The sequence below is a fragment of the Barbus barbus genome (genome assembly GCF_936440315.1).
Source record: "Barbus barbus genome assembly, chromosome: 3".
Taxonomy (NCBI): domain Eukaryota; kingdom Metazoa; phylum Chordata; class Actinopteri; order Cypriniformes; family Cyprinidae; genus Barbus; species Barbus barbus.
The window spans coordinates 24,633,837-24,658,215 of record NC_136731.1 but is presented as its reverse complement, the minus strand read 5'-3'; the positions used below and the strand labels follow the sequence as shown (position 1 = coordinate 24,658,215).

Genomic DNA, 24,379 nt, shown 5'->3' with positions numbered 1-24,379 from the left:
TTAAAGTTAGTCATTTATTTTTCACTCAACATGGTTGGTAAAAAAAAAATGTATGAAGCGAGATTTGCGTTTGTATATTTTTTTTTTGTTGATTTTATATTAACTGAGATTTATTTGTACATATTTTTGTTTTTGTAATCCCGAGGAAATATATAGCACACTAGAAAATTATTTATTCATAAGAGAGGTGTTTTGTATATTGAGTTGAAAATATTACTCTGTACAGCCCAGTTCATGTATAAAGTATAGCTGCATCTAACCACAGGTTGATATTGTGTTAATTTTCTGAGTTGTTTTAAGTGTTGGGTGAATTTGAAAATGCCTTTATCCAGTCAGCCATTCAAAAGACGGAAGTCGTGGCCTAATGGTTAGAGAGTCAGACTCGTAATCCAAAGGTTGCGGGTTCGAGTCTCGGGCTGGCAGGAATTGTAGGTGGGGGGAGTGAATGTCCAGCGCTCTCTCCACCCTCAATACCACGACTGAGGTGCCCTTGAGCAAGGCACCGAACCCCCAACTGCTCCCCGGGCGCCGCAGCATAAATGGCTGCCCACTGCTCCGGGTGTGTGTTCACGGTGTGTGTGTGTGTTCACTGCTGTGTGTGTGTGCACGTTGGATGGGTTAAATGCAGAGCACGAATTCCGAGTATGGGTCACCACACTTGGCAGTATGTCACTTCAAAAAATCCGAGTGAAATCGGGTTCATTGCTGATACTTATGAAGCTCTAATCTGTATTGTGACCTGAGAATGTCATTTGCTAACTCTTAATTTGTTTGGTTTGAGTGAAATGATCAGTGTGGATATAATGGTAAATGTAAATGAACTGTCACTCACGACCCTCTTCTGCCTTCTAGTGGTAGGGAGTAAGTCTGCAACTTTCAGTACTGAGTAGCAGATGTTTAAACTGTCAATGTACAAATCCCTTGGTCAAGGAAACAGTTGCACAAGTGTTTCTGCCACATTATGCTAATGTTGAGTTGCAGGTTAGAGTTTCCCCCGGAAAGACTGCAGGAAATAGGAGGAGCTGGATGCTTCTGCTAGTTATGGCTGACCAAAAATAACAGAGTAATTTGGAGAAAGCACATTCTATGATGGAACGTCTTTATGTAGAATATTTTACCAGAGCTCTTTAGTCCCTTAAGTGAGATTTTTTTTTCTACATGGATGTGTGGATGTTACAAAATTCTGACATCAAGCAATAAGAATAAAATACTACAAAAGAGTAAAAAAGTATGAAAAGACTATAGCGTGTAAATAAAACCGTAATTATTAGAGAGTCCTACAAAATTATGTCCAGAAAAAAAGTTTTATTTAAAAGATGGAGTTATAAGGTATATATTAAAAGTTTTAAAAATATTAAAAACAATAATTATAGCAATGCATGTACTTTCTAAAAGCAATTGCACGGTGCAGATGATTTAAAAAAAAAAAAAAAAAAGTTATCTATGTTTTGTTTTTTTAAAGAGAATAGTGAGGTCAAGTGCACTGATATGAGGTTCACAGCTGTAGAGAAAGTAGGAAAAAATGATCTGTCTGATTTCTTTGTGGCTCAGGCATGTCCAGTCTTACTGTAACCTGTGGTGATGTGGTAACCAGACTTGAGTGGCGAGCTCTGAGTGTGTTTTACTGAGCAGATTAAACTCAGCTCTGACCATCAGTGCACTAGTAATGGTGCAAGCCCTTTACCCACGCTGTGACTCTCCCACCTCTAGAGTAGAGTAATATACCAACTGAGAATCTCTCTATATACAAATTAGATGTATAAACTATAGATACAGAAGAAAAATTAATTTATCAGTGTGGATGCCATGATAACTTTGTGAGAAATGTGACTATTTTTTTTTTCCTGTGAGAAATCGTTGAGAGCCGAGACCTTTTGTACATGCTGTGGTTGTGTGTCTAATAAAGTACAGCTCTCTTATATGACAATATTTCTACGGAGTCTTTTTTTGGTTTCTCATACTAAATGAAATGGGTCTTACTGTACAATTTTTTCACTTGTTTTATTGAAATATCTAAGAATTCTTATCGGGGTATTATTTATTATCAGGCTGTATATAAGTGCCTTTATCTAGGAACACTTTTTACAATTTCTTTAGCAATATAAACAGAAAATTGAAGCTCATGGAATTGTTTACATATTCAGGAGCATATACGATGGTACAAAAATCTTTTTTGTGCCTTATGTACAATTATTTTAAACATTCTCCAAAGGTTACATGTATCAGAGCATTTATGTAAGCGTGTGTGATGATGGGTGTCTGTTAGTGTGACTCTTTGTTTGTGTGCAGCGTCTGTTGATGTGTATGTTTGGCAGTCATTTTTTGTATCACTGTACAGATTGAAAATGTTTTATTATATAAAGAATAAGACCAGGTGTTATGTACAGAAGTGTCCTGTGGAAAGGAAAGAAGTCTCAGTTGTCTTGTCGTGGAGTTGCTCTCCGACCATCACCTCTTCTGTAGGGTGAATTTCTCAAATCTGACATGAGACAAATTAAAAATTAAATTCTAATTCTGAAAAAAATAGAGATTATAGAATAGTAGGAGGCTAATCGCTCTTACCAGTTTATACCATAAGGAAAGTGCTTAAGGTATATTTTGACTTTGACTATTTTGGCTGTATATCTGTAACACATTTTTACCTGTTATAATGCCCTCAATGGCCCCGTCTGTGACTTGGGGCTTCACCTGTCTTTTCTTCAGCTCTGCAATCAGGTCCATCTGAGGCATTTTGGGCATCATGGGACCCTGATCATAGTAGGAAAGTTTTCAGGGGAATAACTTAAGGGTGTGCAGTTCCACGCAATGCTTTATTTAAATAAAATAACCGAATAGTTGATATATTAAAAAAAATATTTCATGAATAAAATTACATACACATTTTAGAATGACACTTTTCTAACCTTTTGAGGAGTGCTATCTTTCTTCTTTGGGGAAGGGGTTGCCTGTTCTTCTGCTGCAATCTCTTGTTTCTTCTTCTGTTCATTGTCTTGTTCTGCTTGCTGTGACACAATAATAAACCACAGTTATTAATAATCAGTTGGTGAAACAATTGCAGTATCTTTGCTCTTTCTGTAGAGCACAGCTCCTTTAACCTCTTAAGACCCTGCGGCCTCATATGAGGACATTATATTTTAGTGAATTTCTCTGAGACTATACATGTCACAGCTGGATGTCCTGTACAGAGCACATTCAGGGATTTTAAATGTTTTGATGTTTCACAGTAACCACTCTCCTTGGTCTTCAAAAATATCTGAAATTAATTTAGTGACACTCTTATGGAAATATGATCATATTTTGTAATTATCAATTAAATCAAATTTTTAAATTGTGTGTCATAAATCAATTAATAAAACATCTCTGGAAAATGGTATGGGGTTTCAAATCAAAATGTGACTTTCTGTTATGAAACAGGATGTATGAAGACACCGGGACTAAAAGCATGTTTATTACGCATTTTGGGAGACACAACAAATGAATAGGGAAAGAAATATTTCAGTATTCTATGAAATATTACATATTATTATGAAAATCTGGTCAATTATTCCTCCCATTATTACACTTCTTTTTTCATTACATGTTCCCCCAAAAATCCATTAATATGCTAATTAGATTTAGTTTATAGATACATTGTGTATAATGAGAACCTGTTTATGGCCATTTTACACAAATTTTGCAGAAAGAAAAATGCTATATCGAATCATTCTGTTATAGTTGAGAATCATCTTTATAAAAAGAAGAAAAAAAAATCAACCTAAAAATGTATTGGTGATTTAAAGAATCTGTTGTTTTTGCCTATGCATGTTCATTCATGTCTTTTTATTTTTTTTTAAAGAAATTGAGTCCCGATGTCCTCTACCAACTTCGTCCTCTAACTTATGAATGAAATATCATTTGTAATATCTTTTTTTTTTACATAATTTTTAATGCTCTAAACAATGTAAAGACACAATCGAAAACTTTTTCCTCGGGTCTTAAGAGGTTAAAGTGCCCCTATTATGGATTTTTGAAAATGAGCTTGCATGCAGTGTGTAACACAGCTCTAAGTGAATGAAAACATCCTGCAAGTTTTAAATCTGAAAGTGCACCGTGTATAAAGATATTCTCTCTCACAAGAAAGAGTCGACTCTGAATCATTTTCATGTTGATGTCAACATGAAGCATTAGCATATTGCCCCGCCCACGTTGCACGCGCAGACATGGGAAAACTTGATTTTCGCATTGGTCTGAATGAAAAAAATGCAAATTCATTCTTTGCCACTAGGTGCCGCTTTTGGAGCGGTAAAAAGAGCTGTTTCCCCGGTAACGGCTGTACACAAAGCATTACAGGCATGATGAAATGGAAATGAAATCGACCAATCTGACTAATCACCGCAGACTAGTGTCATGCAAAGGAGGGGTTTGGAAAAATTTATCGTTTGGGAATCTTTGAGCAATGCAAGATAAAAGTAAATTAAAGTGTTTTTTGACCTTGCATGAATGTCAGTCTGTTGTTGGGGACTCCCAAAACCAAAATATGAACCTTTCATAACCCCATAATAGGGGCACTTTAACATGCTTATTCAACATTTTATTCCTTTACTGTTCTTACAGCAATTCCTATAAGCATGTGAACAATCAAATAATAACAGCTTTGTTATTATGTGTATGTGTTGACATGAACCAGTTCAATAGCTGTGGATAAATGTTGCAGAATCTCTCACTTTATAAGCTTTGATAAACCTGACGAAGAATGGGAAGAACATGGAAGGCTGTGTCGTCTTTGGATTCTCTCCATAGTATTCCACTACAGACGTGTATGCATCCTTGTTGGCAAAAGAGAAAAAGTCAGCAAGACTAATTAAGCAGAATTAATGTCAAAGAGTTTGTGTGCATTGAGCAAACACTGTGCTCTCACCTGTGCTGTCTTGCCATCTTTAACAAGCGAGTCTAATAAGTCACTGTTGGCCTTAACAAACTCTTTCAGCGCTGTGATGTCGTCCTGCACCATGAACTCCTTCTTGGTCCCTTCCATCCCTCTCTCCAGAGATCTCACATCCTGGAGCACACTGTCCAAAGACACTGAGAGAGCAAAGGAGTGAGAAACAGAACAGAAAAGACTATGTATCCCCATGTTTGTAGTATGTACAGTAACTATGGCATGTCTTACCCGGAGCAGCTTTGTCTACAAAGCGGAGTTCAGTGTGGAAGGAGGCAATCTCAGGGTATTTCTCCCGCACCATATTTGCAATGAAGTGCATCAAAGTCTGTGTGCGGTCTGTGGACTTAGTGTCCAACAGCTGAAAGACACGAGAGTGAGACTGAGTGAGGACACTGGGAGGTTTAACTGTGGTCACCAAGGACAGATGCAAATATGAGATGAAATTATTGCAAAGGTAGAGGGTACAAATAAGGTAAGGTAGATGCAAAAGTTGTTTTTATTTTGGGTAAATATCCTCATGAAGTAATGAATCAGATCAATATATTTATACAGCAATTATAATGTGAAAGTATCATATAAAATTTGATAGATGACTAGTTTCTTATCAGTCTTTGTAATTAGTAAATGAAAATGTGAGATAGGATGCTTATATTTTGAAATTTGAAGAATTTTTTCAAGATCTTATTAAATTAAATAGATCCTTGAGATCTATTTAATTTGAAATTACAAATAGCCTGCAAATTGTCACTGTTGACATTTATTTTAATGAATTTTAATTGGGGTTATTATAGTTTGAAACTTTCATTTCTTGAAACAAATTGAACGTAAACTGAAATAAAATATAATATACCAACTTATTTTATTTCAGCTACTTTATTTTGGCAACTTTTTCCATTTTCAATTTTGCATTTTCATTTAGTTTAGCTTGATGTACTAACATAACTGAAAGTAAAACTGAAAGGTAAAGGTAAAAGTAATTTATACAGAAGTTTGGCATGCAAAGTTTTCATTCACATGCAAAATTTCAATCCCTATTTTTTCAGAATCCATTAGCTTCTTTATTTCTGCATTAAAAAAAGGCCTCTTATAACTAATAAAAAGAGAGCTCCCCAAAACACACACCTGGGCCTGTAACTTTCTGCTGTTATTTACAAAGCATACATAACACTTAAGTCCTGCATAAAAACATGAGCCTTAAAGCTACAAACTCACTCACCAGGTCAAGGCTCTGCAGACGGAACCCATAGGCTGCTCCTTTTTTACTGCTGTTCATGTAGTTCCCAAAAGCCAGGATGATCTGAAGCAGGAGACTGATAAGTGAGCTGCACTGAAGGAGCACACCATTCATACCTCTAAGCACAAATGAGGTCTACTCACCTCTAACATCTTCTTCAGCTTTGATGAAGACTTGATGGACACGGAAGCTGCAATGATCGCATCTATTTGCTACAGAAACAGGTGGGGGGGGGAAAGGATGACTTTTGAATAAAACATGAATTGTACTAGGTACAACAGCCAAAGATTGATGTGAACTGACCGGCTGCAGACGTTTCACGCTCTCTGGGAAGTTGCCCATGAAAGTGAGGGTGTTGATCCGCTGAGCAAGGCGTGGGATTTTACCAAAGCGGCTCATGAATCGGTCCTCCTCGCTCAGGTCCTCTAGTGACCGCCCTTCCTTCTCGTAGTTCTGCAGTAGCTTCATCTCATACTCCGATGGGATAAAACGTTCAAGAAGCTCCAGAAAGTCCAGACTCAGAGACTGCTGATCATATCTGAGAGTGAGACAGAGAGAATAGAGTTTCCATGCGGTTCAGGTTGGTTTAAAGCTTTTTTTTGCTGCAGTTTGCTGTTATTGAAACACACCTCTCAATGGCTGTGCAGATGTCATTGGGGCTCATGCCTCCCTTGCGGAGGGTGATAGCTAGGTTTTTGGCTTTGTTGGCCTCCAGCAGGGACACCTTACTAGGTGCCTTCTCAGCCACCTTAACCTTGAGCTTAGAGAGATCTGTTGGAGGACCTTGAGCCTTGGTTTTAAACTGCTCTGCAAATACATCCATATTCAGCTCCTGAGACAGAGAGAGAGTAATAGATTAACTGATTAATTGACCAATTATTCAATTATTTAATGAGCTAGTTCACCCAAAAATGTAAATTCATTTACTCATCATCTTTATTGTAAACCTGTATGACATTATTTCTTCTGTGAAAGACAAATTAAAATATTTTTGAAAAAATCCTTTCATCCACACAGTGAAAGTCAATGGGTTCGAAAGTAATTTTGTAACTCACTGGCTTTCATTCTATACATTCTTCAAAATATTTTATTTTGTGTCCTCCAGAAGTCATACGGGTTAATTTTGGGTGAATTTTAAGGATTTCTTTGCTGTTACCCCTAAGAGTTGCTCATCATTCAGCTCGCTAAACACCGTTCCTGTCACTTGATTGGGCTTCAAAGCCTGCCAATTCAACAGAGGCATCCTAAACTTTGGTTGAACTGGTTTACGTCCCTTTGGTCCTGTGCAAAACAATGGAAGATACAGTCACTCAGCTCAGGTTGCATGTCTGTGTAAGTATTTCTTTAATAGTCCCTTTACCTGTTTCAGCCCCTGGGGCAGGAGGAGCTCCTGGAGGGGGTGGTGGTCCACAGCCAGGTGGGGGCGGGGGTGGTGGTGGACCTCCGCCAGGAGGGGGAGGAGGAGGGGGAGGTGGAATACCTCCAATTCCAGGAGGAGGAGGTGGTGGAGGAGGTGGAGGGGGTGCTGCAGCTCCTGGTGGAGGAGGAGGAGGTGGAGGCGGTGCTGCAGCTGGAGGGGACGGCGCTTGAGAAGCTGGACCTGACACAGTCACTGTGAACATTAAACAGACATTATGATAATATCAATGTTGTTAGCTAAAGGTAAACGTTTTAAGTTCACTAGAAGCATTAAAGGGGTCATGAACTGAGAAATCAAAATTCCCTTGATCTTTTGATAGAGATCATTGTGCTATTAAAAAATCCTGTAAGTTCCAGAACTAAAAGAAGCCAATCTACCAAAATGTGCCACTTTATGACGTAATTTTGGGGAAGTCGTGGCCTAATGGTTAGAGAGTCGGACTCGTAATCCAAAGTTTGTGGGTTCGAGTCTCGGCCAGCAGGGATTGTAGGTGGGGGAGTGAATGTCCAGCGCTCTCTCCACCCTAAATACCACCCTGAACCCCCAACTGCTCCCCGGGCGCCGCAGCATAAATGGCTGCCCACTGCTCCGGGTGTGTGTTCACAGTGTGTGTGTGTTCACTGCTGTGTGTTTGTTCACTGCTGTGTGTGTGCACGTTGGATGGGTTAAATGCAGAGCACGAATTCCTAGTATGGGTCACCATACTTGGCAGTATGTCACTTCACTTCACTTTACTAATAGTGTGGCAGATCAACGCCTGCTTCTACATCGCTGCCTAAATAACAAGAGAGGCAGACGCAGGTCTACCCAGAAACCAAATCCTAAACTTTATTTGATGAAATGTATTTTTAATGAAGTGCCAGACCACATCAATAAGAACTTGGACCTTTGTTCACTTCATTTTACCACGGATTAATTTACAAACAAGGCAAAATTCGATGCAGGATTTTCAGAGAGATTGAAACTAAAAGACGATGCTACGCCAAATATATTGAATCCGATGTCGCACCACTCAAGTGTGAGTAACTGTTTTCATTACGTGGTCACTATTGCTTTGTCTGTTATTACAGATCGTTTGATATGTACTGAGTATTTATGCGTTTTTAATCTAAATCAGAGCAGCGTTTATTTGTGAAGGATGTAGGCTGTCAAACATACACAAATGTTAGCCAATCATAGCAGTGGCCGTTTACTTCAGTCTACAATCCGCCACGTCTATTCAAACAGAGCGCTCTGATGAGGGGAGTTAAAAACAGGACAGAAAATAGCTTATTACTTCTAAATTATGATGTGTTTTGATGTAAAAATCTGGATGAAATTATAAGTAGACCTCAGAAAACAGTAAAAAATAATAAAAAAGGCAGTTCATGACCCCTTTAATTTTAGATGCTAAGCAGAAGGAGAACTCTTGCAGAAGTGCTCCTACCTGTTTGAGTGACAATTTTCTCTACGGTGACTGGAATCACTTCGATGTCCAAGCTTCCAGAGGCTGTACGCTCCAGTCGGACTAAGCCTTTCTCTTCCAGTTCCTTCAGCTTCGCCTCCAGTTTGGACTCCTTTTCACTCGCCTCTCTGTTTACCTGTGAGGGCTGCGACAGACGCTCCTGCTCTCGTTCTCTCTCTCTCTGAATCTCTCGTTCTCGTTCTCTATGCTGCAAAGTGCTCACTTGGGCACAGGACTCTCGCAAGCTCTCCTGTTACACACACACGTAAAGGTTTGAGACAATGACTAATTCCCAATTTTGATATTCTTATTATTATTCTGAGAATGTATGTACTGCATTTGGCATACCGTACATAAGCTACCAAAAAAAGAAACTTTACTATGATACATGTTTGGTCTAATTTCTAATAAAAATACCTAAGCATATTTTACATCTAAATATCGAAAACAAAATACATTTATTTTCATAAGATAAGATCTTGAATTATTTTTAATTAAATTTAAATTAAAAACAAATAATGCTAATTAAAGATACAATTAATTGAAAGAAACAATAAAAACAAATTAACTGTTAATGTTAAATATTCTAATTAACTGTTCCCTCCTGGTGGAATGACCCGCCCAACTCAATCCAAGCAGCCTTAGCCATCTTCAAGAAACAGCTGAAGACACATCTCTTCCATCTACACTTGACCCTCTATATTCTATTTCTATTTTGTCTACTTGTTTTCTTTATATTTATTAAAAATAATGGACCCAATAACATTTGCCATCTCTATTCTGTTTCTATTCTAACTTGTTTTCTTTTAATTAAAAAATGTACCCTCTCTCTATTCTTTTTCTATTCTTTTGTCCTTTCTGTGTGTACTGCATTAGACTAACTGAGACTTGTCACAACACTTACATTATTGGTCTTTTGTTGGTTTTGATAGCTTCTAATTTGTAAGTTGCTTTGGATAAAAGCGTCTGCAAAATGACTAAATGTAAATGCAATCTTAAATACTTCTAGTACATAGTGTAGATAGTATGCAATGAAAGGAAAATGCAGTGTGGTACCTTAAGCAGTGCTGACTCTTTAGTGGCCTGCATTAGTTGTTGCTCTAGTTCTGCCATTTTTTCCAGTGCTCCATTCTCATATTCCTGCAATCTGGTATTCAGCTACAACACAAGAATATTATGAGGAACAGAACAGCCTACCTGCAACATGAGGCATGTGCACTATGCAGTAAATGATTATGTGCAAATGTGTTTGTGTCCATAGAGTATAGTTAACCTGTGCATTGGTCTCCTGCAGTTCTGTTAAATGCTCCATTATTTCCCCTTTATTTTCTGCATCCTCCAGCAGAGCTCCAACGTCAAACACATTATCCAAGTACGCCTGGATCTGTACTTGCAACTTATCACTTTCCATCTCCTTTAAGGACTGCGGACACAAACAGTTGTGTGTTACATTACAAGGATAATGCATAGCTTCATGAATACACACTGCATTTAAAACATCTCAAATCTAATATCCAGTCCCGTGTTAATTATGTGTAAGATGTACGTTATGCTTTTAGAAAGTATTTCTCTGTCCTGTACACTAGTCTTACCTCTAAGTACTGGTCGAGACCCAGCTGGGTGAACTCATACTGAAGATGCACACGGAAGTTCATGTTCTCCACTGAGTGAACCACAATGTTTATGAACTGCATGCAAGCAACCTGTGAAGAAAATCATCAAATGGATAGAGTTTCAAATCAATCATATTACACAAAACAAAAGGGACCAGGTTAACTGTCGTGTTATTGTGATTCACATCAAAGCTCACCATGAAGTCTATATTGCTGTCATCATTCATGAAGTACTCCATTAGCTTCTCAAAGCGGTTCTTCTCTCCACTCACCTGTGAGAAAGTGGGCCAAATTCAGAGGTAAGTGTTGAGTATGACATTTGTAATATTATATGCTACAAGATGTCTAGACTTTTACTAGTGTCTAAAAGGCATTTGTGTAGTATTGGTAGCATAATTTGTGATATTTATGTTACATAAACTACCATTCTTTATTTTTTTTATTGAATGAAACTAATTTTTCAGGAAGGATGGATTAAATTGATTAAAAGTCACAGTAAATACGTTTTATAATGTTACAAAAGATTAATATTTAAAATAAATGCTGTCTTTTTGATCTTTCTTAGTATGGTTTCCACAAAAAACACTAAGCAGCACAACTGTTTTCAGCTTTGATAATAATAATAATACATGTTTCTTGAGAAATAAAATCAACATGAGTACACTTAGAGGAGGTAAAAGATTAAAAAGAGTTATTTAAGTTTTTAGATAGTACATCTGGGCAGAAGAAAATGTATCCTGACCATCTGCATGACCAAACCATTTTATGAGGACATCCCATTTGATTAAAAAAATGTGTGTGTATATGTGATGAAGGCTGGTCATCTTACTTCTTTAAAGTTGTCAAAGGCCGAGATGATGATGTCATGTCCTCCTCTAACCAGACACACTGCAGCCAACAGCTCCAGCACAAGTGCCTTAGTCCTATGGACAGTGTATTTAAATGTATTACAAACTCACACAATAAACACACAAACCCCTACAGTCTACAAAAAAAAAAAAAACACTCACCTGGGGTTTTTGTTGTTGAGGCTGAGTGTAATTTCATTGACACATCTGGGGTGAGTCATTACTAAATTGAACCCAGACTGTTAAAAAAAAAAATGGTGAGTCACAAAGTTCTCCTAAAATGATATTTGAGTAGCTGAGCCTAGTGATTGTATGTGTTCCTCACGCCAGCATACCTGATAATTCATGATAGCACGCAGACACATAATGCAGAGGTGAACGTCATCTCTTTGGGTGGCCAATCGGGCATTGCGCATAGTTTTTCTGCCATAGGTCAAGTTACTTATTCTAATGTGGAAAGGCAGGGAATGAACAAAAGATGAGCACTGAATATAGTGAATAAGGACACTATCTAAACATGATGGTTTCTTCATTTTAGTCCTTATACTGAGCAGCGATCAGCAATGACTCACCGGACAGTGAATGCACGTGCCGCTCTGGTCATGCCATGTGTGGAAGAATGGTTAACATTTTTGGCTAGATCCTCCACTGATCTCTCTGACAACCTCCTGTTGTCTGATACAGATCCGCCGTTTTCCACAGATTCCACCTCAAACCTGAGAAACACGTCAGCACAGAATCTGAGTTCATTTCTAGCCACCGAGTGACTACACGCATAAAAATACATTTCTTTATAAGCATCTATGGTTCCATGAAGAACCTTTAACAACCGTGGGACCTTTCCATTCTACAAAGGGTTCTTTGGATTTTTAAAATGTACTTCACACTACACTCTTACAAAAGAAAAAAATAAAGGCTGAAAAAGGGGCTTTTCATAGCAACGTCATGGAAGAACCATTTAGGGTTCCCCTAAAAACCTTTCAGTGAGCAGTTCTTAAAAGAACCATTTTTTTTTTGTCTTAGAGTTAAGAACACTTATAATCTAAATAACACTATAAATATATCCTTTTGTGTAATGGAAAGGTTCTATGAATGTTAAAGAATCGTCATGGAACCATCATTGCCAATAAAGAACCTTTATTTTTAAGAGAGCAATGGTTCTTCTAAGAGCTGTTCAATGAAAGGTTCTTTAGGGAAACAAAAATTGCCCTTCTATGGCATTACTGCAAAAAACCCTTTTGGATCCTTTATTTTTAATATGGAAAGTGAATTGTAGTTACTTCTTGTCAAAAATAGGATTTACTCATAAAATCTTCTTGGACAAGTACTGCATTAGACAACCGTAATGGTGTTGATGGGAAATCTTAGACAGAAATGACAGAATAAACATACGGCGCATCACTTTGAGCATATGACAAGTAGTCCACCAGGACATCCAAGCCTTGGTTTTCCTCGTTCAGAAACTCTTGAGCCCACCTATAGAGTACAAAAGGAATATCATGATATGGAGATTTTCCATTATTCAGGTGCAAAATTATCTTTCAGGTTTATTCAGGAGTAGCAGTGAAGACTATCTTTGCACTGCACAAGAAAATAGAGCTGCCACTAACCCAATGTGATTGGTTCTCAGCGAGATCTCCAGCTCTCTCAGGACTTGAGTTGACTCCTGCACACGTTTCTTGAACTGTGGAGAAGGAATCACAGAGATAAGATGACACACTGACAGACAGTCATTCACTTCTCATCAAGACTTTAAACTGAGTTTTCATTTGGGCTTTTTGGGCATGTAGGTTTCAGCACTGATATGGATAAAAGGGAAATGAGCGTGTATGGAGGTGATGAGGGAAGAACAGAAAGAGAGTGATGGTACTGACCCTGCGTGCCACTCCACCCTGGTCCTGGTAGAAGCTCTTGATTTTAGTCAGATAAGCAGAGGGAGGGTTTTTCACCTGAAATCGCTCCTAATAGACATCAAGAGAAAGAGAAACAATAAATGGACTAGTTTCCAGCTGTGATGAAGATATTTAAATGCTTTTTGATGCAATAGAATTATAGAAAGGTTGAATCATACCATTCAAATGTTTGGGGTTAGTAAGACTTTTTGATGTTTAAAGAAGTCTCTTATGCCCATATTTACTTATTTGAGAAAAAATACAGTAAAAACAGTAAAATTGTGGAATACTATTGCAATTTAACATAAAAGTACAATTTTATTTGAATGTATTGATGTATTATTTTAGAATTTTTCAGCATCAGTACTCCAGACTTCAGTGTCACATGATCCTTCAGAAATCATTCTAGTACAGTATATGTACTGATTTGATGCAAACAGTTGTGCTGCTTAATATTTTTATGGAAACCAAGATATATTTTTTGATGAATATAAAGTTCAAAAGAACCGCATTTATTGGAAACAGAAATCTTTTGTAACGTTATAAATGTATTGACTGACGCTTTTAAACCATTTAAAGCATCTTTGCCACATAAAAGCATTAATTTCTTGCTAAATAAATAAATAAATAAAACATCTTACTGACCCCAAACTTTTAAACTGTATTGTACATCCATCTCAAACACTTTTTGATTTTTCTCTGGTCGTATTAATACATATTTCCAACTGAAGGTGGTATATAGCCTACATAATGCCCATAAGAAATACATTTTAGTTGTATGCATTCATTGCAAGAACAACCTGTGCTCTCTGCATGCATAGCTACAAAACTTGCATCCCACAGTTGTCAGGAAGACACAAATATTAACACAGGAAGTGCGTAGACAGTTTCACGACCTTGAGAGTCTGACCTCATACCGCTGCTCTTATTTTCCCCTCAAAGTCTTTTTCTCCTGTTGAGATGTCTGATCATTATCAGCCTTTACATCATTTCCTTTAACCGCACACTTGCATCAGTATTTTTACTGTTATGAAAAAGGTTCCACAAAAATGTATCCGAACTTATGAATACACCTCCTTAGCAAAACTTACCATTGTGTTGTTGTAAGCCTATTTAAATTAACATCATTTACATAGAGTCTATCACTGTTGTTTTTTCCTTCTTATAGGCTATGCATTTTCTGAAACTGATCACTACAAATGCCTCAACCTGTATTTTAATTATATTGTCACAACATATAACAAAAAAAACAGATCAGATTATTACATTTGAAGCATTTTTTAGTAAACTCTAGAGACATTTGTAAAACTTGAACATTTTCTCCTGATATATGTATGATTGGAGAAATTAATGAAATGCTGTTTTTACTTTCAATCTTTCAGGCGCTTATATAAATTGGTCACAGTTGCTTGAGCCCTGGTTACAGTCCTCATATAACTTGTAATAGTTTAGTTTTTGTATTTGTGTCACAGTGTAAAGATCTGTTTTATGCTTCTGGTGTGTCTAAATGTAGTCTACCAGATGACTTCCTCCCAAAGGTCACACCACTACAGACATGAAGTATTATGACAATACACAGAGAAAACTGCTAAAAAATACGTACTTCAATATGACTAATTTATTACATATTTCAATATGAGTAATGTCTCACTCTAAATGAGAAGTAAGCGAGAGAAACGATCAAGATACTCTCAGTTCTACTTTGCTGCCATTATTTAAAACCCATAATGTTGAAGTTGATTGACTCACCTGATCGCAGACCAGCTCCCATTTCTTCTCATTGTCATACTGACTCAGAAGCTTCATCTTGTCAGGAGGCAGATTCATGGTGCTCTGAGAAGTGAAATTAGAGGTTCATTACAGTAACCTGGAGATCAGGTGAAATCCTCTCTATAGCAGAACTGTACAAACATGCTAGAAGACTCATGGATTCAAATGACTGCAGTATCAATGTTAATACACTTATAAGTAAACATATTGCTATTCTTATTGCATATCTGTCACAAAGTACTGGATTTCAATTGACAGATTGCATATATAATATTGGATATTAAAGGGGTTATATGATACGATTTCAAGTTTTGCTTTCTCTTTGGAGTGTTACAAGCTGTTTCTGCATAGATAAGATCCCTGAAGTTGCAAAGACTAAAGTCTCAAAACCAAAGAGATATTCTTTATCAAAGTTAAGACTCATCCATGCCCCCCTAAAACGGCGCATTTAAACACGCCCCCACATGTCTATGTCACGATGTGGAAATATTTGCATAATGCGTGGTTTCAGTAACCACAGTAGTGTTGATGCAGCCATGACAGGGAGAAGCTGTGTGTTTCTAGGTGAAAGCAAAAGCACTTTATTTGGCCTTCCGAAAGTAGATGCACTTTGGGAATCATTAAGATACAACTTACAACAGAACAGCAACGCATTTTATGGACAACAGTTTCGGAACCTTGCGTAATCGTGGCTTGTTTGCAAACACATATGAGCTTCATCACTGAGCTTGAACTGATGGTAAAACTAAGGACATTATTAACTGTCTTTACTTTTATTTTGAAAGCTGAAGCTCGCGATTATGGAAAGGGGCGTTACATTTCCGACGCGGCTTGTGGTGTTCGGCCAATCACAATGCACTGTGCCAGTTGGCCAATCAGAGCAGACTGCACTTAAAGGAGGGGCTTTGTAGTAAACAAAGCTTTTTAAGAGTGGCGGGGCATAGAGGACCTACAATAATGCACAGTATTTGAAAAATAATATGTTTTTTGAACATTAAAGCATGTCAACATATTCTGTTACAGCAAATACACAAAATAATGATCTTTAAAAAAGCATCATATGAAAAAGAAGAGAAGTTTGTCAGTGTTATAATACTAATTAGTTTGTAATGTTGATGAGATCCGAATCCTGGAGTATAGCAAGGGAAAGTCTGAGTATAGTTTATGAAAGATACATTCGCATGTATAGACTGCAGTCTTTCCTCAGTTTCAAATAACATCAGATTTGCCATTTACATCATGAATTTGTAATATTAATCACCATTTATATCTGACACAAGACGCTGGTGGAACAGACGAGAAGGAAATGCCTACATTACAAAATGTGTTATGATGCAATTATTGTTCCTTCTTTAGTCTACTTCAGATTGTTAAAAGCAGAGTTCAGGCAAAAATGAAAATCCTGTCACCATTTGGGCAACTATTTAGCTTCATTTAATTTTAAACCTGCAATGGTTTTTGTGGAAATTTGAAAAACTGTCTCAATAAAAGTCTATGGGGTGCACTGTTGTTTCACAGAAGTCATACAGGTTTGGTATGACATGAGGGTGAGTAAATTATTATGCAATCTTCATTTTTGAGTAAATTATTATATTAAGTACATATTATTTTCCCTTAAGTTTATCTACTTAAGATCATATGCCGTGCCAGTCATCAGTCTGACACAATGTGACTTCCTGAAAACATGGCACATCTCTAAGTTGCCACATCTCTTGCACTTAAACACATAAAAATTCATCATTAGCAACATGTTTTGTACTTTCACACCAGATCTGGAATTGCACCTTTCAACCAAATTAAGAGGGTGTGGTCTGTAAAAAAAAAAAAAAAAAAAGGTGTAAAGTTTAATGTAGAAACACTGTGATCTTGGGTGTTTCCTCCTAAAGCACTAAGACGTTTCCGCTCTGAGCATGTTTTTTTTTTTTTTTTTTTTTTTTTAAGGCTGTGTGCATAAAGAGCGAAAGCGCATTGAAACAAATTGAGCAGTTACTGGAGGAACAGAGAGCGGGTGGGTGGGGGACTAACTGTGGTCTACTGGTTCAAGAGTGTGAATAAAGTGTAGACTAGATTAAGTTGGTATTATATATTAAGCACAGTTCAGGGCTTATGGGAGTAGACTGTAATGAGGACAGCACTCTGAAGTGTGACCATATGTAATGTATATATCCATTAGCACACACTAGTAATCTAATCAGGGTAGTAGTTACTTGAATTTATGGGGTCAAGGACAAAACTGCAGCGATTGTCCCAAATTCCTTCATACAGTACTTTACAACACTGTAAAGATGAGTTTAGTGGGTCCAACTCATCATAGGGCCTGGGGCAGTCTGGTTGTGCCCGCCTGTGCATAGACCAATAAGAGTATGCTCAGAAGGATCAAATGGCCATTTGTTAGATGGAAGTGCTTTTTTTTTACTTTGGTAAAATTATCATTTTATTTTGTTAAAAACATGAAACAAAATCATTCTGTGAGATTTAAGTCACATTTATGAGAAGTCACAATATTTATTCTGAGATGGATACAGGCTGTGTTGCTGAAGTGGAATCAAATGGAAGATAACTGAGCTTCCATTAGGAATCAGTTAAATGATACAACACATTGCTCAACACACGGGGTGGCATATCTAGGAGTATAACCAACTGACAATGTTGTCTTGCAATGAACCGAAAGATGAAACAAAGGTCAGTCGTCATCGAGAATACAGGACCTCTTTTTATCTTATGACTTCTCTTAAGAAGCTGCCTAATTTGTCATGCCGCCACTGCCATTTCCTATACCAAAAGCCCATGTGGAACTAAAGTGACACTAATCAGATTGTATTAAGAAGTGTTTTTCCAAATGTTACTTCATTTTGCATTTCAGGTGTTTGACTGCAATTGCTTTGAAATGTTCATGTTGAATTTGATTCTCTGTTAAGATCATCACTGTCTATGCATCAAGAATACAAGAAGTTCCTGTTTTTTGTTTTATTCTACAGCTAGTATTTATGTTTCCAAAAGACAAAGACAGAGAATCTAATACTGTTGTAGTTCCTAACACGTCTGTTGTTTTTATCAGAACAGGAAGTATCAAGATTAGCTACTTTTGTTGTGTTGATACAGTGGCATGCGAAAGTTTGGGAACCCCTTGCAGAATCTGTGAAAATGTGGATAATTTTACCAAAATAAGAGAGATCATACAAAATGCATGTTATTTTTTATTTAGTACTGTCCTGAGTAAGATATTTTCCATAAAAGATGTTTACATATAGTCCACAAGACAAAAAAATAGCTGAAATTATTAAAATAACCACATTCAAAAGTTTGGGAACCCTTGGTTCTTAATACTGTGTGTGGTTACCTGGATGATCTACGACTGTTTTTTTGTTTTGTGATGGTTGTTCATGAGTCCCTTGTTTGTTCTGAACAGTTCAACTGAGCACTGTTCTTCAGAAAAATCCTCCAGGTCCTGCAGAATCTTCAGTTTTCCAGCATCTTTTGCATATTTTAACCCTTTCCAGCAGTAACTGTATGATTTTGAGATCCACCTTTTCACGCTGAGGATGATTGAGGGACTCAAACACAACAATTAAAAAAGGTTCAAACATTCACTGATGCTCCTGAAGGAAACACAATGCATTAAGAGCCGGGGGTGAAAACTTTTGAACAGGATGAAGATGTCCAAATTTTTCTTATTTTGTTGAAATATCATATTTTTCCATTTAGTACTGCCCTTCTGACGCGACAGAAGATACTTGCATGTTTCCTGGAAGACAAATGAAGTACAATTTACCTTGATCTTCAAATTCAAAAAGTTTTCACCCCCGGCTCTTAATGCATCGTGTTTCCTTCTGGAACATCAGTGAATGTTTGAACCTTTTTTAATTGTTGTGTTTGAGTCCCTCAATCATCCTCAGCGTGAAAAGGTGGATCTCAAAATCATACAGTTACTGCTGGAAAGGGTTAAAATATGCAAAAGATGCTGGAAAACTGAAGATTCTGCAGGACCTGGAGGATTTTTCTGAAGAACAGTGCTCAGTTGAACTGTTCAGAACAAACAAGGGACTCATGAACAACCATCACAAAACAAAAAAACAGTCGTAGATCATCCAGGTAACCACACACAGTATTAAGAACCAAGGGTTCCCAAACTTTTGAATGTGGTTATTTTAATAATTTCAGCTGTTTGTTTATCTTGTGGACTATATGTAAACATCTTTTATGGAAAATATCTTACTCAGGACAGTACTAAATAAACAATAACATGCATTTTGTATGATCTCTCTTATTTTGGTAAAATTATCCACATTTTCACAGATTCTGCAAGGGGTTCCCAAACTTTCGCATGCCACTGTATGTAATGTTAACATGTCTGTGTATAAAGAACTCACCAAAACCACACTGAAGCGTTCTTCGAGCTCTTCTTCAGGAGGCATGGGTAGTTTAGCAGGGGCACATTTCTTTTTGGGTGTGGAGGGAGCAGTGTATGACCCTCCTGTTGAGCCTTTGGCCTCCGGTCCATCCACCTGCTCCAACCCGCCGGCTGCGTTACCCATCACAACTTTCCTTAGGAATTCCAGGATACTGAACTCTTTCTGGATCAACCACTGACGATTCCAAAAGGCCGAACTCTGGAAAAACCCAGACAAATTTCTCTGCGAACCACAGGTAAAAATCCACAAAGTTTTCTAGTCACTCAGATCCAGTGTAGGTGGAAGCACATGGAGTCTTTTAGGACATGCTGTCAGACAGTATGGATACCTTTCAAACCAAAAACGGTGTCCAGGACGTTAAAAACCAAATGAGATGAGAACTTAAAAATCAAACTCACAATCAGAAAATTCCACCGATTACAAAATGGATGGTAAAAAGAACTTTCACCTTTCCTTGGGTCCAAAAAAGGAAGAAGAAAATCCTCTGTTTATGGTTTCACAATAAAGACAATAGAGGTCCTTTAAAAGTTCAGCTCTTCAGCCTCTCAGTGTGGCTGAGTGTGTTGATTACCAGCGTAACAGGCCTTTTCTCCAGTTATCTGCCTCTCATGTGAGTGCTTCAGATGTTGGAGCATCTTCCTTTATCTCCACCCCCTCGGATCAAGCCTGCAGAAGTTTCTTCCAGAAGAATATACAGATGTTGGCAAATTTACATGAAGGCACCGGTCCGAGCACACTGGAGTGTGTTACAGAAATGAGAGAGAAGCATTTGTGACAGCAAGAGGAAACCACAGAAAAAGCAGAAGCATCAACGCTTCCTGTATACCTTGCACTAGAGCGAGAGAGAAAGCATGCTGGGTGTGTCAGTTTAAGTTCTGTTTGGATTTAAAAAATATAATGATCTAAAACATATCACACCACTCATGTGCATATTATGTACTGTACGTTACGACACTGATGCTGCTGATCAGGGCTTGTTGTCACAAGGCTACTTGTTTTCTAATTTTTTCCAATTGTCCTAATATCTTTTTTTTTTTTTTTGTAATGACCTAAAGCATTTATGTCTCAGTTAATTTCAACATTTACTAATACATAAATAAAATCAAAAAGTGTCTCTGTTCATATTATTTAAGCGACCAGAGCTAACAAGAACAGTTGCTTTTTACTTGTGTTAACCAATAAATTTACTGATAAATACTGTAACAAATATATTGCAGATTGATAGTTAATGTTAGTCAATGCATTAACTACCGTTAGCTAATGGGACCTTACTGTAAAGTGTTACCTTTGTAATGGTTGTTGGGTAAACAACTGAACACAATAAAACCACACTGGCATATTTATTAGATTATATATATATTTTTTATTATTATTATTATTATTATTTATTTATTTATTTTATTTTACAGATTATTACATTTGTTTAATATTGCATATTACTGATTTATTTATTTTTATTAATTGTATTTTAATTTATTAAATGTTTATCACTGGTTTAATTTATTATTTACTGTTGTGTTCTGCTGGTTATAAATATATTACTGTTAAAAAAATCCTATAATACGCTATTTAATGGACAGAATTATTTTATTTATCTATTTTGTTTCCCTCCGACAATAACAGCATAAATGTTCAATAGCTTTTCCAAAGCCAAGACTTTAAGATTTCTATGGAAATGACATGCATACATGCAAAGATAGATAGATAGATAGATAGATAGATAGATAGATAGATAGATAGATAGATAGATAGATAGATAGATAGATAGATAGATAGATAGATAGATAGATAGATAGATAGATAGGGCCTGCACCCTTTACTATGTGCTATGTGAGCTTTATCTCTCAGTTTGATGTATGACACTCTTAGATATGAAGGTATTTTACAGCGAAACTGAAGTAAAGCGCAAAAGCACTCTACACATGTTCTACACATGTGTAACTATTAATCGGCAACTTCGACTTCAAAACACGGGTGTTTTGATTATTGTCTGTGTGTGCAAATCGAAAGATTCAGCTTTTCAGATCAGAGCTGTGAGTGTAAATTTCAACTTACAAATACGAATGTTAATATGACAAGTTCTCACATTCAGATCAACAAGCTCTCGAGTTTAGCTGCTGATCTACCTTCATGCTTAGAGCTCCACCATGTGGAATACATGACCACACACTGATGTGTATCTTTACTCACTGGAAACATTGGAACGAATAGATAAATATATTAATGGACTAGAGTTCATCGGAGGTCCCCCAACAAACATTAGACGTCCAACCGACGTGCAGATGAAGTCTAAATTGCGTCGGTCGGTCCAGGACCATATCTGGACGTCTAGATGACGTGCAAATCCAGTACGGTTCTGGACGTCTAACTACGACGTCCCTTGGACGTAGATATGAGGTTCAAAATTTGAACGTCTTGCTAAGGGTTTTTTGGACGTCTGTAGAACGTGCAGAACAGGTTCAGGAAATCGATATAACTTTTTATACAAATAAACAAAGCAATCCTATGACTTCTGATCACATGTAGCATACTTTTATGAAATATTTAGGTGTTAAAATAATGTAAAGTCATATTTAAATGTTTAAAAACATAGGCCTAATTATACCTTAATGTGACCATATAAAATCTTGGATAAATGGATTTATTTATTTTTTATTTAATTATTTGAGTGGTATTTTTCACTAGGACAGAAACAGCAGTTTTACATCTGTGTGTGATTTAATTAGATCTATAAATTAAATACAATATTAAATTAAATTAAATAGATTTAAAATAAAATAGATTAACGTTCAATAGATTTAAAGAGATACATATTTAAATGTAAATATTGAATAGTATATAATATTTATTAAATTATTATCATTTATATTATAACAAAATTATATAATAGATATTAAATAAATATATTTACATTTAATTAAATATAGATCTATTTAAACGTGCGCTCGCGTGAGGGGCGTTAACGTAGTGACGTAAACGTGATGGCGCAAACAACTGCGAAGACGGAAGATATTAATTCTGTTTATAAAAGAAATTTCTTTCAAAATTATTCATAAATTCTATCCTGTTATACACTTTCTTAGTAAGTTTAAGAAGGATATTGATGTTATCTGCTCTTTTTGCTCTTTGCACTTGGAAACTGTATCCCACGTCTTCTGGCACTGTAGTTTTGTTAAAAAGTTGTGGTATGACGTCTCTGTGTTTATCACAGAAAAGGTGCTCTCTAATTTTATTTTGTTCTTTGAAAATTTAGTTTTTGGATATTTTATTCAGGATAATGTGAATAACGAAGCTTTTGTCATTAATCTGTATATTCAATTAGTTAAGTTTCACATGCATAAGTGTAAATTTTCTAACAGAACACCCTGTTTTACAGTGTTTTTCAGAGAATTGGAAAGCAATTTTTGTACTATTCAAAGTAGCACTAATAGAAAGGCTATTAAAACTGTCCGTTTGTGTTCTGCCTTCAAAATATTTGAGTAATGTAAAGGTCTTGCATGTTTTTGAGTGTATTTTTCTTTTTTTTCTTTCTCTCTTTTATTTCCCTGGCTTTATATTGTCTGTTGTATTGGTCTGTATATGTTGTTTAAGGCATAATAAAAAAATATATATATATTAATTCTGTTTATTACAAAAGACTGAAGCTATAACCACCGCGATAGGTCCTTTATGCAATTTATTTAATTCTACGTTGAGGGCACTTTATAAAACCTACAGAGATACCTGACCAACGAACGAGCTTCACCACGCGACGGAGCTAAAGTTACTGTGAAATTCAAACAGTAACAGTAACGGTCTTCTGTCAAACCGACCGGTGCTGAGCCAAAGGTAAGCATTATAAATGTACTTCTATTCGTCGTTTTATCAATTTCACTTAAAATTTATATTTCCAATTATATATTTGGATTAGAAAGATTATATATTTTAAAATGTCCCTTTTTGTAATTGTAACGTTACATATCTGGTGGTAAATTCTGAGGTAAATTTATGTTGGTCCCTTTTAGTCACTAAAACACTTCACTGTAATGTTTCTTGAACCAATAAACAAACAGTAACAAACATAAAAATAACGGATTTTATTCTATTTTTCAGGACGGGAACAGAAACAGTTTAATTTCCGATTCGTAATCTACACACTCTACTGGTAAATATAACACTACTGACACCTAAAGGTTAGGTTTATTATTGACAAATACATTCTATCACTACATTAACAATAATGTAAGCTTTAAAAAATACTTTAAAATATTTTTTTAAAAACAAAAAATATTTTAAATAAATACTTTGAAATGATTCACTAAAGACTAAACATCAGTCTGGCAGTATTTTCTGATCATATGTTCACCCCAGAGGCCAAAATGAGCATTGTGAAGCTATATTTGTATTTATAATAATTGTTTATATTTCAATTGTGTTTCAGGGCAGTTCGTGAAGACAGAGAGATGTTGTGATGACCAGACAGTTCCACCTGCCACACCAGAATCTCTGCTGTATATGGAGGCCTGTCCACTAGCACAGGGGTTTTCCTACATTTTGGAGCCAGGGACCCCTTGCAGACAAGATTTGTCAAGGACACCCTAATAATTACAACAGATTTTAAGGTTGAAGTTATTGTGGGTGGGAGTATAATGAACATAATATGATTGTTTTATTTATTGATTGTTTTAAATGGTCCTTATTTTATATGACTTGTTTAATAATACAGCACAATATAGGCCTAATTTACCATATTTTACGGAAAGTTGCATCAGGTCAGGAAAAAAAAACACAGGTTGCATCGGTGTATAAGACACATTTTACTATTACTTTCAGAAATAATGTAAAT

General features: G+C 36.4%; 1 protein-coding gene across 1 annotated transcript; it reads right to left on the bottom strand.

The window, feature by feature from the left end:
• Positions 1 to 1,979: 1,979 nt before the first annotated feature.
• On the bottom strand, positions 1,980 to 20,333 carry LOC306856675 (formin-like protein 1). Its single transcript, XM_079396058.1, has 26 exons — positions 19,513 to 20,333; positions 15,122 to 15,205; positions 13,355 to 13,441; positions 13,091 to 13,164; positions 12,873 to 12,956; positions 12,053 to 12,196; positions 11,816 to 11,927; positions 11,643 to 11,719; positions 11,462 to 11,555; positions 10,830 to 10,904; positions 10,612 to 10,722; positions 10,293 to 10,442; positions 10,076 to 10,177; positions 9,002 to 9,269; positions 7,516 to 7,767; positions 7,312 to 7,436; positions 6,785 to 6,987; positions 6,459 to 6,693; positions 6,299 to 6,367; positions 6,138 to 6,218; positions 5,150 to 5,279; positions 4,898 to 5,061; positions 4,704 to 4,805; positions 2,904 to 3,002; positions 2,643 to 2,748; positions 1,980 to 2,479 (listed from the first exon to the last, which is right to left on the bottom strand). Exons 1-26 carry the CDS (start codon positions 19,675 to 19,677, stop codon positions 2,415 to 2,417), a joined length of 3,258 nt encoding a protein of 1,085 aa, XP_079252184.1. The 5' UTR covers positions 19,678 to 20,333; the 3' UTR covers positions 1,980 to 2,414.
• Between the last annotated feature and the right edge of the window lie 4,046 nt (positions 20,334 to 24,379).

What these genes read in the sequence shown, in the direction of transcription:
- LOC306856675 (XM_079396058.1), bottom strand. Translation starts at nt 19,677, where the DNA reads ATGGGTAACGCAGCCGGCGGGTTGGAGCAGGTGGATGGACCGGAGGCC. An exon ending in AACGCTTCAGTGTGGTTTTG is followed by an intron (nt 15,206 to 19,512) that starts GTGAGTTCTTTA and finishes TTCACTTCTCAG; the next exon opens with AGCACCATGAATCTGCCTCC. An exon ending in CTGAGAACCAATCACATTGG is followed by an intron (nt 12,957 to 13,090) that starts GTTAGTGGCAGC and finishes TGTACTCTATAG; the next exon opens with GTGGGCTCAAGAGTTTCTGA.